Raw genomic sequence first — 19,875 nt, 5'->3', positions numbered from 1 at the left:
GTAATGGACAAAGTGAATACTAGGTCCCAAAGGATGTTCCAACCATTTGGAAGAGAAGAAGGATTGTGAAACTAGAGAGCTCACTGAGCAGCAGTAATGCACACACTGGTCCAGGGATGTTGGATTATGACATAAGGCTTTCTAACTATGAATACTGTGCATGGTGAGATACTGGAGAGACTCTTGATCATAATGTGACCCACACACACACACAAACACACACACTCCTGGTGTCTAAATGCTGTGTGTTTCTACAGATGGTCCAGAGTTCCAGGAGAGTTTTGTGACTTCAGGAGTTTTCAGTGTCACTGAGCTGGTCCAGGTCTCAAGAAGTAAGTCTCATTTACTGTTAGCTTTTGCCCCGTTAGCTTTAGCCTTTTGCCAGCCTACTGCCACCAACTCTCTACTTGTGACGTTGTCACGTTGTATGACTGTGCGTTGGAATACTGTACATTGACATGACGGCGCCATATTCCATCATAATTATGACTTGGATGTTGATGTCGGTGTCAGTAGGTGACAGAGGTACTTAATGCCGTATGAAATGAACACGCCTCGACATTCATGGTATATTTTGGAGGGAAATTGCTTTTCTTTCTTGTGTGGAAAATACAAGTGATGCCAAAAGGAGAGCAGTGATATGAATGAACACATATATTCAGCACTACCTTAGCTGTGCTTCCCCAAATGCACCAAATAAAAATGGCATTGCAACAAAACCAGTGATACCATTGCATTATGAAATGTGAAGCCAAGTCAAGGCCTTTTGACTGACAAGCCGTTGTGCGCCCTTCACCAGCTGTAATGGGATGTGAAATGTTTAGACAGTTATACAGTGAACCTACAGACATAATAAAGGCTGTTTCAAATAAACCTCATGACATTTAACAGAAAAGTAATCAGGTGTGTGTCAGTGTGTTCTGAGCTGAGTGTTTGACATCTGAATGTTATCATCTAACCCTGTGATAATGAACATTTGATTTGCTTCACACATCTACCAAAAAGAGAGAAAATGCAATACAAAGCTAGTTAGGATATCTGATCAGCATAATGTGCTGCGTGACATTTTGTATTCAATTGCCTGAAAGATAGAAAACTTTTGGTATTGAGAGGCTAATATCAATTGTGTGTGTGTTTGTGTGTGTGTGTGTGTGTGTGTGTGTGTGTGTGTAGCTCCAGTCGTCACAGGAGTAGGACCCAGTTTCTCCATGGGGGAGCTCCAGGGTCATCTGGCCTACGACCTCAACCAGTCTGCCAACCAGCCAGTCAGCTTGAGACGATCACTGGCCAGCACCTCATCCAGCGGGTAACACACACACACACACACACACACACACACACACACACACACACACCACATGGTTAATATCAGGTTTTACTATGACTTACACCAAGTTTAGTTGGACCCAGGATTGGACACAAGATGTGTTGTGATTGAAAGAGGTTGACATTGTGGGAAATGTTTTTCTGAATGTTTGGCCTCACCTGCTTCAATTTCAACTACTGTTTAAAATTACGGAAGTGTAATGCGGAAGTGCTGGAGTACTCCTTTAAAAAGAAATGTAATAGGTTAAACAATTCTGAAGCTCCATTTATGGACAACAATCTCTCTGCAAAGATGCCAGCTATTATTCATAAAAAACATCTGTATTTACTGAAGGCCTTACATTTAGCCATTGACCCCCAGCAAAAGTACTTGAAAAGTCACACAGAGCACCATGAAACATGGTCCATGATGTCTGAGTGTGTGTATATGTGTCTGCAGGAGTAAGCGACATAAGTCTGGCTCTATGGAGGAGGAGGCAGACAGTCCAGGAGGGGAGTATTACCACTCACCGTCCTCTCCTGCCAGCAGCTCCAGGAACTGGACTGATGACATGGAAGGAGGTAACAGAATAAGAATAAAGTGTCCAGTGTCTGTACAATGTCATTTCTCATTAAAGCATGAGCACAGCTGAATACTTCCATACTGGAATCATTGTCTGCCAGCTCCGTTTATCCCTCTCTCCACGCTACGAGGGTCCCAGGACAGAAGGGGTCCTAAAAAGCCCTGTTAGGAATGAGGAATGATATGAGGAAAATATCTAATTGCGATTATTTTGACTGATATTGTGATTGCAATATGATTCACGATATTGAAGGTAATGATCATGTTTGTATCGTTATTCCCATTTTCATTGACTAATATTAAATCAGAAAAAATTAAAATAATTATAGTGTGATTTTGATCTGTACCAAACAAAGATTATTTTCTTTACTCTGTAGGATAGGATTTGTAGGCCGGGACGTCTCTGCAGCACCACACTACTTAATTTTAGAATGGTTTGACATTTTGCCTTTAACAAATATTGCGCCCCTCTGCGATTTGGATATTGCACTAGTCCATATTGCCATCCATCCATCCATCCATCGCTTATCCGGTGTCGGGTCGCGGGGGGAGCAGCTCCAGCAGGGGACCCCAAACTTCCCTTTCCCGAGCAACATTAACCAGCTCCGACTGGGGGATCCCGAGGCGTTCCCAGGCCAGGTTGGAGATATAATCCCTCCACCTAGTCCTGGGTCTTCCCCGAGGCCTCCTCCCAGCTGGACGTGCCTGGAACACCTCCCTAGGGAGGTGCTCAGGGGGCATCCTTACCAGATGCCGGAACCACCTCAACTGGCTCCTTTCGACGCAAAGGAGCAGCGGCTCTACTCCGAGCTCCTCACGGATGACTGAGCTTCTCACCCTATCTCTAAGGGAGACGCCAGCCACCCTCCTGAGGAAACCCATTTCGCCGCTTGTACCCTGGATCTCGTTCTTTCGGTCATGACCCAGCCTTCATGACCATAGGTGAGGGTAGGAACGAAAACTGACCCCGGTAGATCGAGAGCTTTGCCTTCTGGCTAAGCTCTCTTTTTTCGTCTAACGGTGCGATAGATTGAATGCAATACCGCACCGCTGCGCCGATTCTCCGACCAATCTCCCGCTCCATTGTCCCTCACTCGCGAACACAACCCCAAGGTACTTGAACTCCTTCACTTGGGGTAAGGACTCATTCCCTACCTGGAGAAGGCATTCCATCGGTTTCCTGCTGAGAACCATGGCCTCAGATTTAGAGGTGCTGATCCTCATCCCAACCGCTTCACACTCGGTTGCGAACCGATCCAGTGAGTGCTGAAGGTCGCAGGCCGATGATGCCATCAGGACCACATCATCTGCAAAGAGCAGCGATGAGATCCCCAGCCCACCAAACTGCAACCCCTCCCCACCCCGACTACGCCTCGATATCCTGTCCATAAATATTACAAACAGGATTGGTGACAAAGCGCAGCCCTGGCGGAGGCCAACCCTCACCTGAAACGAGTCCGACTTACTACCGAGAACCCGGACACACCTCTCACGTTGGTCATACAGAGATTGGATGGCTCTGAGTAGAGACCCCCTCACCCCATACTCCCGCAGCACCTCCCACAGTATCTCCCGGGGGACCCGGTCATACGCCTTCTCCAAATCCACAAAACACATGTAGACCGGTTGGGCATACTCCCAGGCTCCCTCCAGGATCCTTGCGAGAGTAAAGAGCTGGTCCGTTGTTCCACGACCAGGACGGAATCCGCATTGTTCCTCCTCAACCCGAGGTTCGACTATCGGCCGAATCCTCCTTTCCAGCACCTTGGAGTAGACTTTACCAGGGAGGCTGAGAAGTGTGATACCCCTATAATTGGCACACACCCTCTGGTCCCCCTTTTTAAAAAGGGGAACCACCACCCCAGTCTGCCACTCCTTTGGCACCGTCCCAGACTTCCACGGAATGTTGAAGAGGCGTGTCAACCAGGACAGCCCCTCCACACCCAGAGCTTTGAGCATTTCTGGACGGATCTCATCAATCCCCGGGGCTCTGCCACTGTGTAGTTGTTTGACTACATCAGTGACTTCCGCCTGGGAAATCGACGACAATCCCCCATTATCCTCCAGCTCTGCCTCTAACATAGAGGGCGTATTAGTCGGATTCAGGAGTTCCTCAAAGTGCTCCTTCCACCGCCCTATTACCTCCTCAGTTGAGGTCAACAGTGTCCCATCCTTACTGTACACAGCTTGGATGGTTCCCCGCTTCCCCCTCCTGAGGTAGCGAACAGTTTTCCAGAAGCACTTTGGTGCCGACCGAAAGTCCTTCTCCATGTCTTCTCCGAACTTCTCCCACACCCGCTGCTTTGCCTCTTTCACGGCAGAGGCTGCAGCCCTTCGGGCCCTTCGGTACCCTGCAACTGCCTCCGAGTCCTCCGGGATAACATATCCCGGAAAGACTCCTTCTTCAGTCGGACGGCTTCCCTGACCACCGGTGTCCACCACGGTGTTACCGGGTTACCGCCCCTTGAGGCACCTAAGACCCTAAGACCTCAGCTCCTCGCCGCAGCTTCAGCAATGGAAACTTTGAACATTGTCCACTCGGGTTCAATGCCCCCAGCCTCCACAGGGATGCACGAAAAGCTCCGCCGGAGGTGTGAGTTGAAAGTCTGTTGGACAGGGGCCTCCTCCAGACGTTCCCAATTTACCCGCACTACACGCTTTGGGCTTACCAGGTCTGTCCAGAGTCTTCCCCCACCCTCTGACCCAACTCACCACCAGATGGTGATCGGTTGACAGCTCTGCCCCTCTCTTCACCTGAGTGTCCAAAACATACGGCCTCAGATCAGATGAAACGATTATGAAATCGATCATTGACCTTCGGCCTAGGGTGCTCTGGTACCAGGTACACTTATGAGCATCCCTATGTTCGAACATGGTGTTCGTTATAGACAATCCATGACTAGCACAGAAGTCCAACAACAAACAACCACTCTGGTTTAGATCAGGGAGGCCGTTCCTCCCAATCACGCCTCTCCAGGTGTCTCCATCATTGCCCACGTGTGCGTTGAAGTCCCCCAGCAGAACAATGGAGTCCCCCACTGGAGCCCCATGCAGGACTCCAGTCAAGGTCTCCAAGAAGGCCGAATACTCCGAACTCCTGTTTGGTGCATATGCACAAACAACAGTCAGAGTTTTCCCCCCCACAACCCGCAGGCGTAGGGAGGCGACCCTCTCGTCCACCGGGGTAAACTCCAACACAGCGGCGCTCAGCCGGGGGCTTGTGAGTATCCCCACACCCGCCCGGCGCCTCACACCCTGGGCAACTCAGGCAAACTTCTTTATCCTGTTTATTCCTTTAGATCCATTGTGAAAGACCATACCAGTGTTCTGTGATAGTCTGTTTTTTATTAGATGATGTATATCACCTTTATACAAATATACAAATATGAACTCACACATTCTTTCTTTATAAATATTTTATTTACAACATGAAAAACTGCCAGTTCACAGAAAGAGTTCACATGTGCATGTCCTGGTGTGTTGTCAGCAGTCATGTAGGTGTTGACTTCTACACAGTGACCAGTCAGCTGCTGTGCACGTATACACGTGCACCCAATATCCAAATGCATCGGCTCCGCCATTAACAGCTCAGTGTTAGTGTATCTACTGTAGATGTGTAATATTAGTTCAAATGGACTCTGTGTGCATCATATGAACTAAACTGATCTGGATCAAGAGGCAGAGTGGCTCAGGCTCAGCGTTGTTAGCAGAGTGCAGAGTGAAAGGTGGACCTGCAGGAGTCCTCTGTCAGAGCGCTAACACAGGAAATGCAGGAGTCCTCTAATAATAATAATATATACCAATAATAGTGGTAATATGTGTGCACGTGTGTTTTAGGTCTGTCTCCTCCAGTGAAGAAGGCAGAGCTGGACAGTCCCTCTCCCCAGGAAGACTCACCAAGACTGGGCTCCTTCACTCAGCACCACCGGCCAGTCATAGCTGTTCACAGTGGTCAGTAACACACACACACACACACACACACACACACACACACACACACACACACACACACACACACAAAGACATGCATGCACGGGCACGCGAGCACACACACACACACACACACACACACACACACAGTCTCACACACACACACACAAACACACAGACACACACAAAGGGCCGTTACAGAGTCAACGCATCGGTACGCATACGCATACGCAAGTCTATGCATCGCTACACTTTGGCTGCCATTATGCGTCGGTGGGTGACACTGCACGTATTTTACATTACCCAAAAATATTGAATCAACTTAGCTGAGCAAATTCATCAAACATAGGACTACTGAGTCAAATTTTTCGGTATGTATCAACGTTGTGTGTGTGTGTGTGTGCGTAGTCTATGCGTGTGCGTAGTCTATGCTGTGTGCCCTCCTCAAGAGGCTGAAATAGCCTACAGCAGGAGAGAGAGAGAGAGACCCAAATGTATTTATATATTTTTAAAACCTGCTAAACCATGTTTAAGCAACCTTTTATCAATGTATTGGTCAGTGCTACCCAATAGTAGCACACTGTACTGGTGGGGAAACACGCCAGCATCTGATAAAAAGAAGTCAGCCAGCCAGCTGCTCCCTGACAAGAGCCACTCTCCGGGAGGGTCTGGCTCTGCCGACCGAACACCGTGGAGCACTCTGCTGCCCCCTGTTGCGTAGGCGGTGTATTGCATTTCACGCATCGCCCGTGACGCTTGCGTCTACTTGCGTCCGCTGTTTAGACTATGAAAGGGAGCGCGTTGCTTGTTCGCGTTGCTCGCGTTGACTTTGTAAGGGCCCAAAGACACGCATGCACGGCACGCATACATAGTCTCACACACACACACACACACACACTTATCTTATGTTATCATCCCATAAGGATAACACCAAGAACAAAATGTCATTCACTGTGTCATGTCTTTCCTCCTCCCCCTGTGGTGTCTCGTCCTTCTCTCTGTCCAGGTCTGTCTCGGAGTCCCCACCCTTCCTCATCTATTCATTTCCCGCCTTCGTCCTACTTCCCCCACGGAGCAATCCGCTACCCTCCTCACCTGGCCCAGGACCCCCTGAAAGATCTGGTTTCATTGGCCGGTGCCCCTGCCAATCAAAGCCCCAGCTCGGTGAGTACATCCAGGTCAAAGGTCATCTCACAAGAACACGTGACTGAGCTCGCCTCAGGTGGTGCAGCTTGGTTTTTATACAGCTGCTCAAACTGGAGTTTCTATAGGGTAGTAGTAGTCTCTCATGTCCAGACCAGAGGAGGGTCTGGCTAGTCCACACAGCATTCTGGGATAGGAGAAAAACGTGCTCTGGTTTATTGGCATTTCTTTAAACCAATCACAATCGTTTAGGGCAGATATAGACTAGGGTATAAGTGTTAACGCCGGTTAACTTTGGACAGTTAAAGTGCGATGCATGTTAGTTCCTGCCCACACAAAAAGGGAATCATAGTTTAAGTCTACGTGGAAAACTGCTGCAAAAAGGATTTTAGCTTCAGAGTGCAAATTAATAAACTAAAACAATGTTTGGGATCTATATTTTAGGACTACCATGGCCGACTGTAAGGTTTATAAAGTAAAGCAGCGTTCTAACACATAGAAACACAATGTGACTACATTTGTCTGTTTGTCTTTCTGGTGTTTCCAGCTGAATGGCAGCAACCAGGTCAAAGTGCTCAACCACTACATCTCCTCTCAGATGTTGGCACCGCCAGGACCAGCATCCTCCCTGGCCCCTCCCCCGTCCCCCCTCCCCAGGCCTGCAGAGTCAAAGGCCACTCCCACCTCCTCTGATGGGGGAGCAAACTCGCCCACATCACCCAGTAAGTGGTCCAAACTAACTTCTGCTCACCGTGTTGATGTATAGTCCTAACCTTCCAATAGACAGAACATTTATAGTCCAGGAACATGTAGAGACAGAGAACCCAGAGGGTCTGCTGGTGTTAAGAACATGTTGGAGAGAACCTTTTATTTCTGTTATGAGTTTGTAAGGGACTCATTTTATATGGAAATAAACGTGTATGCTAATATTAAATATAGTACATATTGTAGGCCAGATTAGAAAATGTACTCATGCCAACTCATGGGAAATTAAAGAAAGAGATGCAATGAAATACCTTTAAATAAATCGACCAACCTAGCTGTTATACAAACCACTGTGAACCTATCTCACCATGCGTTTAGAGAGGGGGGGGAAGGTAACCTGGCCCCTGTGTTGTTCCTGTTGACTTCCAGCGTAATGCTCCTCTGACAAACTGAACAGAGCTCAGAGGAACGATCAGCAGCATTATTAGGTTCCATAGATAAACTCAGGGTCTGTCGGCGCTTTATCTTTACTAAAATTAAAAAATCTGGAGCTTCCCACTCCAGTTTTGGTAGATGGAGTTATGAGAACATGAGATAGCAGTGTGTACTGTGAAGGATGAGGATCCAGGTCCCTGCTGAGCTGAGCTGGGGTGGGGTGGGTTGGGAGGGGTTCAGCTAGTCCAGCAGCAGAGTGCTCTGTGATCCTTTGTGTTCCCTATAAAGCCTGCTCCCCACATGAGATGGTGGGTCCTGTTGTGTTTGTTAGAGCCGTCCTTATTGTGATGTGATGTCACAGCCGCTTGACCAATCACTGCTGGCAGCCCCTGGCAGTACCTGGGAGTCGGTATCACCTAGCGAGTGTAGTGTAGTGTAGTCCAGGAACTGGTCCCCACAGCTGAGACCAGAGCAGCAGAGCCTGGGACATTCTAGAAGTTCCTGCAGCAGAAAAATGGGCTAATGGTACGAGCGGCTGGAGCTCCACAATCTGGAACACCACCCCCCAGGTCAGCTGGGTGGAGCTCGTCTTCCTGCCTGCAAGAGACAGACCATAAAGGAAGAGGAAGAAAGTTGAGATCTGCTGCCTGATGGTAGAAACAAGCACAGACTAGAGATAGACAGTGTTTGAATCAGTCGATTCTCTGTTGTAGCTCCTCTGTGACATGGACAGATTTAGTTCAAAGTAATGCCTCATTAAACTTTACAAGTGCCATGGAGTTATGGGTTATGGGGTTACATTATGAGACTGATGTTGTTGCACAAACACCCTCAGCATACTCGGCCCCTGGGACCCCCCCTGCCAATCGCACCTCCTTCGTTGGAGTCACCCCCCGAGACCCAGGTGGACTCTACCAAGCCCAGGTTAGTACGCATCATTTGACATTGGCAAGCTCACTTTAGCATGGACTCAGTCGACCCTAGAGAACCTGATTGTTGGAGGGTTAGGGAGCCTCCAGGAATCAGTTCCCACTCACTGGTGCTGGCACGTTTATCAGTGTTTTAAGCCCCCAACGTCTCCTCCCAGGCAGCGCTGCCTGGAAGGCACTAGGATTAGGCAGTGGTTATGGTTAGGGTTAGGGTTAAGGTTAGGGTTAGGTGCCTTGAAGTCAACAGTCATAGCACTGCCTGGAAGGAGAAATTGGGGGCTTAAAACACCATCGAGCTGCTGGCACCTGGCCATGCAGAAGATGCTTCTGTATGCTGAGACCCCTGCCACTGCCAACACACAGAGAGGTTAGACTGTAGTTTAAGACCAGCTACGTGTTGTCTCTACCTTTGTCCTAGAACTAGGATGTGTCCTCGCCAGACTTCCTAAGCTGCTCTTTCATTCACGTCTCGAGTTTTCCTCTGAAAGTGACATTTCTGAACTCATCCACGCTGTCTCTTTCTGCCGCTGACTCTCTCTGGTGTTAGCGTAAGAGCTTTCAATACAAACTCAGTGCTCTGTGGTCGAAATACAATAGGCCGTTGGTAAAAGAGGGACTATTTGCAGCTTTCCGTTCAAACATACCGTGCAAGTGTGGGAGAAGTCCGTGTATGAGTCAGCCAGCTGTAAGGTAGGTGAGGTGAGTGGGTCAGTAGGCGCCAGCTGCAGCTGTGTGCGTGCAGTGTGCTGCTACTGTAGCTACAGAGGCAGCTCTCCAGAATCATTTACAGAGTGTGTGTTGAGCTGCTGCTGCTGCATTGCAGTGCCTCTGCTCCACCAACAGCTCAGCTGATTCTGCTCTCTGTCTCTCCCTCTCTCTGCGTATCTCTAAAGTCTGCCGCTGCTGAATACGTGACATACGCTCTCAGTGGTTTTGTCATTCGGTTGTTGTGATTGAAATTTGATCAGTGAAAGGTGTGCGTGTGTGTGTTTAAGTGAGTGGGGAGAGGAGTTGTTGCAGGTTAACAGCCTGCAGTAAATACTACAGAGAAGCTTCACCACACTCAGTCTGACAAAAAAGACAAATGGACAGTTTGTCTGAGCCGACAGATGTAAATACTGCACGTCAGAGGCACACTGTGCCATGAACGGAGGCCCAACAGGGTACCTCAAGGGATCCAACTTCGTATCTTTCCTTCTTATCTGCTCTGCTCTGAAAGAGAACTAGCTGTAGTTATGAAATAGGTGTTAATCCAGAGACGGTGCTTAAAATACTAAAGACAGTGACATTGACAAGTGGTATCTGTAAAGTATGGTATCTGAAAAGTATGTGTATTCTGCGTCAACACAAGCTCTATTCTCTTTGTTGACATGTGGTCCCGTGTGTACAGTAAGTCAGCTGTCTCTCAGTGAGATGTAAGAGGACAGCTGCACAGTGGACCAGATGTCCAGACAGGACACACAGTCCTCAGGTTCATGTTGTCATTTGACTGATTGACTTGATTTGATTGGATGGTTACAGTTTGCGTTGAGGGGTGAACATCAGGAATAGTTTTAGATGAAACATCAGTTATTGTGCCACCAGAGAGCCAGAGTGATAGGACCGACCTGCTGATGGTGTCGGACCATGGACCTGGATGGTGATCATAGGGCTGCAGCTGATTTATCGTAGTGCTACTGACAGAAGTAAAGTTCTGTTTTTTTTTATTTTTTCTCAAATGTTCCATGAAGTGAGTCAACACTGCTCATAAATGAACCAATCAGTTAAATAAGATCTTTATTTGTATGAACAATAACTTCACAGTCTGTACAAAATCATAGAAAATGGTAACGTGTCACTTACACATGCTTCAATAGGGATTTGTTTATTAAAGGTCCCATGGTATGAAAATGTCACTTTATGAGGTTTTTTAACATTAATATGCGTTCCCCCAGCCTGCCTATGGTCACCCAGTGGCTAGAAAAGGTGATAGGTGTAAACCGAGCCCTGGGTATCCTGCTCTGCCGTAGAGAAAATGAAAGCTCAGATGGGCCGATCTTGAATCTTCCCTTTATGACGTCATAAGGGGAAAGGTTACCTTCCCTTTCTCTGCTTTGCCCGCCCAGAGAATTGGCCCGCCCATAAGAAAGAGAGAGACATCATGGCTTTCAAACAAGCAAAGTGGCAGTTGGTCAAGGCCACACCCCCACCCTCCACCTTGCCCCCCCCTCTATCCTCCTCAATAGCTACAGACACAGAAATGGCACATCCTAAGGCAAGCTCATTGTGGGACTGGCTCTAGTGGCTGTAATTCTGCACCAAGGCTGAATTTCGGGAAAGAGACTTCAGATACAGTATTAGGGGACCACTAAGGTCTATATAAAAGAGACTTCAGATACAGTATTAGGGGACCACTAAGGTCTATATAAAAGAGACTTCAGATACAGTATTAGGGGACCACTAAGGTCTATATAAAAGAGACTTCAGATACAGTATTAGGGGACCACTAAGGCCTATATAAAAGCATCCAAAAAGCACCATGTCATGGGACCTTTAATATCTAAATAAAAGACACAATAAAAGTTAAAGTGTGAACCTTTAAAGTGTGTAACGAAGCACTGAATGATGTCACACATGTACATTTGCTGATCTGTTTAAAGTTGTTCATAATATATATACAGTATATGTTATATACATGTTTAATGTGAGATGTTGATAGTGTCTGTCTGTCTGTCTGTATGTCTGTCTTTGTGTGAGTGTGTGTGTGTCTGTCTGTCTGTGTGTGTGTGTGTGTGTGTGTGTGTGTGTGTGTCTGTGTGTGTGAATATTAACTGTGTGTTTGTCTCTGTTACAGTCTTGGTATCTGGGCAACTGAGCGACCTGTGGAGGAGGGCTGACTGTCATGGCAGTATTGTGCTGGAGGACAGGAAGCAGTGTGGTCCAGACATTGCCAGAGGGAAAATCTATTCATCTTTGTAGAAGTGTGCGCATACATCTATATAAATATCCAGTGGGATATATTTCTATATTTGTATGAACCCAGAAGAGACAGCGATACGGTGGACAAAAAGAGCTTTGCTGCGAGACACTAAATGCTTCTTCCAAATGTCCTCTGACGTGAGCTGTGATGTTCCAGTGAGCTGATGAGTCTGGTTGGTCCCGATGAACTGCAGACCAGAACCAGAACCAGAACCAGGCCTCAGCACCCCGTTCCTACGGTAACCCTAGTGTATTCCCTGGGATGGATATACCTGGGTCTCTACCCTACATCCAGTAAAGGCCTCCTCCCTGGGACAGACACAGACCTCACACCTCTCCCCCCCGCCCCAACACCCAGAATGCCCCTCTCCGCTGCAGGTGCTGCTTATAATATATGCAAATAAGCCTCCCTTTTTTTCTGAAGCGACTAGAAAGAGATCCTGTTGTTGATTTGTACTGTTTCTTTGCACTTTTGAATGTGTTATGGATCGTCTGAAGAATTCTTTTCTCTCTTCCCACCAAAAAGACAGAGGCTTTGTCTTTTTTTATTGACAATCATCAGCCTGAAACAATTACGTTGCTTTGCTAAGCTCATGTTTTTAAGACTGTTTGATTGTGCTTTTTTAATCCGAAAAACAATGAGTCATAGTGGAATATAAGAGCTATATTCATGTCCCTCCAACACAACACACAATGCTACAGCTGGACACCAGGCAAGAGTTGGGACATCTTTTTAATATCCTGTTGCATCCTTCCCTTCAGATAGCACTTATCCAAGCAGCCAGAGGCACCTGTAGCATGGTGTGTGTGTGTGTGTGTGTGTGTGTGTGTGTGTGTGTGTCCCCTGCTCTGTTCTGAGGAGATTGTGTTTGGGGGTTTGTACTTGTATGTAGGTAGATTAGAGAGAGATTTAGCAGCGTTGCACTATGAGAAGGTAACGATGTTACCCAGCTGGCAGGCTGTGGTGTGTTGGCGGTTGCTATGACAGCAGGTCATGTGCACGCTGACTTGAACTGAGCACAAAATCCAGGTTTCTTGTCCAGAAGGCGTCCCTGACCAGTCTGTGGAGTAGCGTTGGTTTCAAGTCCAACCTTGATGGTTCACCACAAGTCAATGATTTCAAACCAGTCGGTTGCTTTTCTGCGTCAACCTCGTATGTGACAGTTCTTTAGTGAGGAAACAATATTCTGGCTTTTCACAGCTTCATTTACTCAATAATCTTTTAAAATACATTTAATAGCTTAGACATGCTGCATTTTAACTTTTGACAAGGTTAGCATTTAATATGAATCCCTGTCTGCACGTTCAAAGCAAGGAAGACACAGCGAGATGTCAGTTCGGGGCATAGCAACAATTCAGTCTGCGTGCATTGGTCAAAGATCTGAAGGCAGAATCAAATTATCAAATATATCATTTATTCGTACTTCTCTGTGAAATGCAACAGTAGTAAAACATGTCCTTGACCTTTTGCTATTTCATACGCCATCTCTTTAGAGATGAAAACTCTGAATATAAATTAGAATTTTAGGAACTCATATTTTATAATGTGTGCCATATTTGAATCTCCAAGGCTTTGCAGCTGTAAAGCAGACTGGTGACATGTGTTGCCTGGGGATGTGGATAGGTGTTTCTGTGTTGAGGTGCAATCAGAATGAACGGCAAGCAAATGTTCACCTCCGCGTTATTCACATGAATTTGTTTCTGCAGTCTGAAGACGTTGCTCCGTGATCCAAACAGCAGTTTAGGGCCGTGGTCCCACAGCTGTCTTCTGGAAAGATCCAATGTTTTCTGAGGGTGAAACTAATATTTCCAACCGCTGCCGCAGTGAACTTTGTCACTAAATGCCGGAGCTCCACAAGGGCGTGTGCTTAGCCCACTGCTGTTCTCAATGTACTGTATACTGCTGTTAGAAGTCTGAGCAGCAGACCTAGTGTACGTCCGGCAAAGCCGAGTGGAGCAGTGCTGCACGGTCAGTGGAAATATTGGATTCATTCACTGTTTTTTATTGCTCCGGGCAGAAAGCAGACATCTGTGGGATCACAAAAAGCCTTTGCAGATGTAACCTGCTGTAGTAAAAGATAACTACGGTAGTGACATTCAGAGTAAAGTGTGAACCCACTGTAGAGAGCGGCTGTGTGTGTTTGAAATCATCTCATATTTTCCTCCAGTCCTTTGTCCTTTAAAACGTTGTTTTCCATTCACACAGAAGCGTCTTTCTGTTGACTGCCGTGTCTAAAGTTGGGTTTGCGTTCGGTCTGATCACAGGGGTCTTTTCTGTTCCTTTTCCCCGGGTTAGGGTTAGCGTCAGCGTCTGCAAGGCTTCAGAGTTCACACTGAAGGTGCCGATAGGAGCTGGGCTTTGGTTAAAGTTGGCTTCCAGCTGATGTACAGTGCATGGTGCTGCCCTGGTCGCTGTGGCGACCAAATGAATGCATGGCTCAAACTGATGATACCTCTCCCTCTCTATCCTGCTCTCTCTATCCTCAGTGGATTGGAGGGCTGTCTCTTTCTTTAGATTTGTATAATAGCCCTGTTATTAAACTTCTATTTTGCACGATACGTCATAAAACACATTATGTGCCTTGCCTTTAGTTAGACAACAATAATACATTAAGGAAAAGTGGTCACACTTTTCATGGTACAGCTGGTAGCACTTAAAAAACAGCAACAACAAAAAAGCTGCATGTGTGATGGCTCGACATGAAGCGGTGTAGCAGGTACACAGTGTTGGCTTAAACAGTGCAGTGTATGAAGCAGAGGCTGGGGGGGCATTGCTTATCCTCTGCTACCATCACGCTGGACACAGTGGGAGGGGAAAGTCTGACATTTTGGGGGAATGACACTTGAGAGTCACATGGAAGGACACACAGTGTGGACCTGTTGTATACGTAGTCCAGAGCTCTGCACGGAGCTGAGCTAACACATCCCAACCCTGACCTCCAGGTCATCAGCTGATAGGGTAGGTGTGGGGATTGGCCCTCCACATAGATACTGTTTCACATGACCAAGTGAATCATCGCCATGACGACAGAGCGCTCAGAAACATGGAGTCAAAGTGCTGAGAGACTAAAACTGGAAAATCGCTATAACAGCAGATCTCGGACGTCCCTCCACTGTAAGCAGCTGATGTGGCTCAGATCGGTGTGTGTGTGTGTGTGTGTGTGTGTGTGTGACACACTGACAGTGGTGAAATGTTGCGAACCAAACACTATGGAAGGTCCTCCCAACACAAACCTCAGCTCTGCCTGCATCCTGTTCTCATATGAAGTGTTAAATACACGATTGACAGTATTTATTGCAGGGAAAAGTCTTATTGTGAATATTTTGTCAGGCATTTAGCCAAAGTGGCCAAGCCACTCAACCCCATCTAATGGAGAGATGTTAAGCAGCTCTGTGATTGGCCACTGGAACACCGTCCACAAGATGACTCTGACCACGTGACCAATCACGGCACGAGATACTACTAAGGCCATAGATGAGTTTGACTTTTATATGGGTGCATGCACGTAACACTATTCTTACCCTGCTTGGCATTCATGTTAGTCTTGAGTTATTTCTTGTGTTGTTTTTATTGTGTTGCTTGTAGTATTATAGTTTTAAACACTGCAGTGTGTGTGTAAAATGTGTACAACATGAACTTATCAGTCATAAAAAAGGATGTATAGATGTTTGAGATGCTGGCCAAGTAGCAGAGGAAGACCCATGAGATGGGAGGAGTTAAGCTCAGCCGCGTGAGTGAGGATGGACCATGAAAGGCAAACACTGTTTATGGAGAGAGACAATGTTGGAAGTCGGGGTGAAGGGAACTAGAATGCTTAATATCTGACACTGGATCAGTGATGGACACTGAACACCGGTCAGTGGAAAGCCAGCAGACCTGGCTGACTCAGGTCCTGGGGCAGCTCTTGGATGGTAGTGGACCTCTCGTTAAGTGAAGAGCGCTTTAGAAATGAGCACAGGATAAAGATACAGACACACGCCTAAAACTAAATAAAATGTGCTCAGTAGTGACGATCAGAAAGCTCAGAACTCGGAGCTTTGTGTCTACTGAAGAGCTCGAGTCACAGATACCAGGCCGTTGTTTGCACTCCCTCTTTGAATCAAAGATATGTTGGCGGTAATAATGCCCTAAATAAGACAACTGTGGTGATCTGTGTCTCCAGCAGCACCAGGTATGAAGCTGGACTGTCACATGGTTGTTTCTGCCTGTGATGCACAACAGGAACCTGAGTGCAGGCCAACTAAAGTCTCTCTAGTTCAAATTGAAGATAACAGCGAAACCAGCGTAATTCTTTCTTGTAAATCAGCTGTCTCCCGCAGCACATGGTAGCACTGCTCCGTATGCTCTACCTGGAGCCAAGATCAACAGGGATGGAACTTGCGAGATGATGTACGCTCTATTTAAGCCGAGTCTGTAGGTTTCCAGGCTGTCAGGAGAGGTTTGCTTGTGTGTTGGAGCAGGTTTATGATTTGTGATTCTTTTTCTCTCTCGCTGACAGTAGAACATGCACAAAAGCGAGCCAAAATGTGTGAATAATGTGTTCATCACATGCATTCAGCTTCTCACGCGAAGCTTTCTATTCAAATATACCAGCAGGTCAGCAACAAACAGAAGCAGTGCCGATCATTTGGCTGCTTTGTTCAGTGTCTACTGGGACATCACCAGACCTGGCCAGTGGAGATGGGCTGTGCAGGTAACAAGCCATAAAACAACCCAAAGAGTGGAAGGAACGTTTAGAGGAAACACTGACAGACTATAAATAAGGTTCTTCATTTAGGTCGGATTGACAGATGTGACCTATTTTCACCTCGGTGAAAAAAATAAGGTTACCAAAGACGGGAACTAATCAGCAACGTCATGCTAACCAATGACTAGCTAACAAGTATCTCCTGAATCTCTCAGCATACTGAGCTCACCAGGCTTTCCAAAAAGGAGACGCCTTGATCCCTCTAGGTGCTCCTGCTGCAGTGAATGGATGCGTGTCGGCTCAGTGTCACGGCCTGCTGGGACACTTGAAGAACAGAGCCATTGCTCGTGTTGTTAGCAACAAAGCTTGTGCCGTCATCGTACTGAGTTGTTACTTGGTCATCAATGGCCGTCAATGAGAGGCCCCATTAGATCCTGACTGAAACGCATCACTCCCTCCGTTAGTTACTGTTGAACAGCCTTCAGTCAACACTCTTCTTCTCCACCTCCTGACAGGTTCAGCTTTTGGAGATGGAGTGCGTCTCCCACTCCCCCTTGTCAGGAGACCGTTATTATATTCTCCAGGCACATGTGATGTTGGCAGTCGAAGCATTGGACCAGAAAGATGCTGCGCTGGGGAAAGTTGGGAAATAGACGTGTATCGGTCATTTTACTTCCATTATATCATATTAACTCATACACAATAATGTGTGCCAAATAACAACTCAGTATAATGCACTATATAACTTGAGGGACTTGAATAAGAAAGATGCAGTGTTTAGTTTATTTGAGGTATTCAGGCACAGTTTGTTAACGTAAGCATCTACAGGAGCAAATCATTACGTACTGCCTCTTTAACATCTATCGTCTACTTTACAGTCCTTGATTTATTCAGGAGCTATTGGTTAACTATGCATTCATTAGCACTTAGCATCCATCGGTTTAATGTTACTACCTTCTTTGCGTTGCCTCAGTTCGGAGCCGGAGTGTCCCATTTAGCAGTTGTCAGGATCCCCAGTGTTCCTGAAGTAAGCACTGGATCCACTTGCTGTGTGTTAAACTTGGTCGAAGCTGGTGAGCTGACATGATTGGCAGGATGAAAAGTCACAAATCCTGCTTACTCTTATGGAAACATCCACTGTGGGAATGGTCCGTTTCTACTTAAGCGAGTTGGCTGCGTGTTGTTAACGTGTTGGTGTTATAAGTTCCCTCTAGATTTTGTCTTCACTCTGCGGTACAAACCTGACCGCTGTCAGCACTGTTAGCAGAGAATAACCAAATGGTTAGGATTCATCATATCAGAATCAGAAGTGTTTTAGGATCAGGATTGTCAGGTTAGGGTTAGTATGGTGGGCAGTTCTAACTGCAGGTGAACAGAAGATCAGTTCTGCAGAAAGGTTTCTATCTAACAATTGAACTTTGGGTTGGGGGCATTTTTCATAGAGGGCTCTTTTCTACAAACGACTAATGCCATGTCACATTCTACCTTGCTGTTGCCTGAAAACCTTGTAACCTTGTAAGTTTCTTTTTGCTGTTTCTTACTTGAAATGTATTTGTTAGTGGCCCTTCAAAGCCTTTCTGTAGTTCAGACTGGCAGCAGTTGGAAACCTCTGATCAGATTTTATAGAGCTGCAGGTTTTTCCTGTGACGGTGATGCCATATTGATTCCTTTCTGTATGTGCGGGTACGTTGCTTCTGCACACCGCATAATCCATGTGCTGAAGACAGTTTGTAACCAACGAAGAGTTGTTTCTCAGAGAACATTTTTATGCAGTCTCATACTTTAAGGATTTTTCTTCTCATAACTTTTCAGATATTATAGTAAAGGACTGCTTTGCTTGCTTCCAGATATATATCCCTTACATCAGAGAGAGCATAGGCATGAACAGCTTCCATCAGTTATTGCATGACTCCAGTCCACACAGGCCACAGTCCTTTTCACTCTCACTGAACGTCAGGACGATTGGTAATCAATGATAGATGATGGTTCCCCCAAGGCCCAGGTCACAAGTCTATTCTTTTCTAAATTGGAACATCTCAGAGTGCATTGTCACACCATGGTCCCTTCCCAAAGAACCCATTCTGTACCAGACGTTTCTCATCTAACTTGACTAACTAACTTGATATTAACTTGACAGCCAATCAGAAGACAAAGCATGACTTGCTATGCCAGTATAAGATAATAATAGTCTTTCTTGTGTTCTGACATTGACCTGGCCGGAGACGCTCACTGTGGAAAGGGCTCTGCTCTGGACTGGATGTAGTTTGTAGCAGCTTCAACGCCAGCTTTGAGTACTTTTCCTTTGGATGTTTTTCAGCTGAAGCTAAATTCAATAATCGACCTTTATTTGCATGATGTAAAGTGTTCCTCTAAGACTGCATTGAGACAGGGACAGGACAGGATGTCTGAAGCAACACCTGTCTGTCCAGGGTCTGTCTTTTCTGTCCCTGTTTGAATGAGTGACAGCTGTCCGAACCAGTGTTTCTGACCTAATGTTGTTCTGCTGTGGGGGATATTAACATCTTTGATAATATGTCATTATAACCATATTTAGCCATTGCTATCAGCAAATGCTGATGAATTCATTACTGGAAATGAGTATGTTTCCCTATGCAAAAATATACCATCAATAAACAAGCTATACCACAACTGACTGTTCGTGTTATTCATATCTGCTCATATCATGAGGACTGTGGAGGCCAGTCTGCAGTCTTAGCCGGTGCCCCGACAGGAAACAGAAACAGCCCTGCATTTAAAAAACACCGCAGAGGATTAGAGGTGGCCATGTTGTTCGGGTACAGGTGAAAAATGAAAATCCATCCAGCAAGGATCCATGAAGGTGTAAAGATTACACTCATGTGGAGGACATTATTGGTAAGAGTGTTCCCCAATCACACACATCGGTCTGTAGTAGCAGTAATACCAAACAGGAGACTGCATTAACAACAGGCCTGCCCTCGTCATGGCTTCATCATGTCTGCAGGAAAATAAAGCCACACATGGAAAACTAACTGAAGACCTGACCCTTTATTTAATACACTTGTTTGAGCACAGGGCCTTGGCTGGGTTTTTTTTACTGAAAGCGAAACAGTGCAGCCTCATTACAAGAAGGGCCAGCAGCCAGACACACACACACACAGACACACACACACAGACAGACAGACAGACAGACAGACAGACAGACAGACAGACAGACAGA

The 19,875-nt window shown here is 46.4% G+C and overlaps 1 protein-coding gene across 5 annotated transcripts in view; it reads left to right on the top strand.

Annotated features, from left to right (window-relative positions):
* Positions 1-19,329, top strand: part of nfic (nuclear factor I/C) — a 36,314-nt gene extending 16,985 nt beyond the window's left edge. For 3 of the 5 annotated variants that reach the window (XM_028586651.1, XM_028586652.1, XM_028586655.1), the window contains 7 exons: positions 258-332; positions 1,174-1,306; positions 1,766-1,887; positions 5,726-5,839; positions 6,825-6,982; positions 7,509-7,683; positions 11,864-19,329. In XM_028586651.1, the coding sequence (XP_028442452.1) occupies positions 258-332; positions 1,174-1,306; positions 1,766-1,887; positions 5,726-5,839; positions 6,825-6,982; positions 7,509-7,683; positions 11,864-11,988 (902 nt within the window). In that variant the 3' untranslated portion in view covers positions 11,989-19,329. Of the gene's footprint in view, positions 1-257; positions 333-1,173; positions 1,307-1,765; positions 1,888-5,725; positions 5,840-6,824; positions 6,983-7,508; positions 7,684-8,936; positions 9,026-11,863 lie in introns of all 5 variants that reach the window. The other 2 variants (XM_028586653.1, XM_028586654.1) reach the window with 1 other exon arrangement.
* The last annotated feature ends 546 nt before the right edge of the window (positions 19,330-19,875 follow it).

Source organism: Perca flavescens, chromosome 9, assembly GCF_004354835.1.
Source record: "Perca flavescens isolate YP-PL-M2 chromosome 9, PFLA_1.0, whole genome shotgun sequence".
NCBI lineage: Eukaryota > Metazoa > Chordata > Actinopteri > Perciformes > Percidae > Perca > Perca flavescens.
The sequence above is the reverse complement of the archived record's forward strand: the minus strand, read 5'-3'. Positions and strand labels throughout refer to the sequence as shown.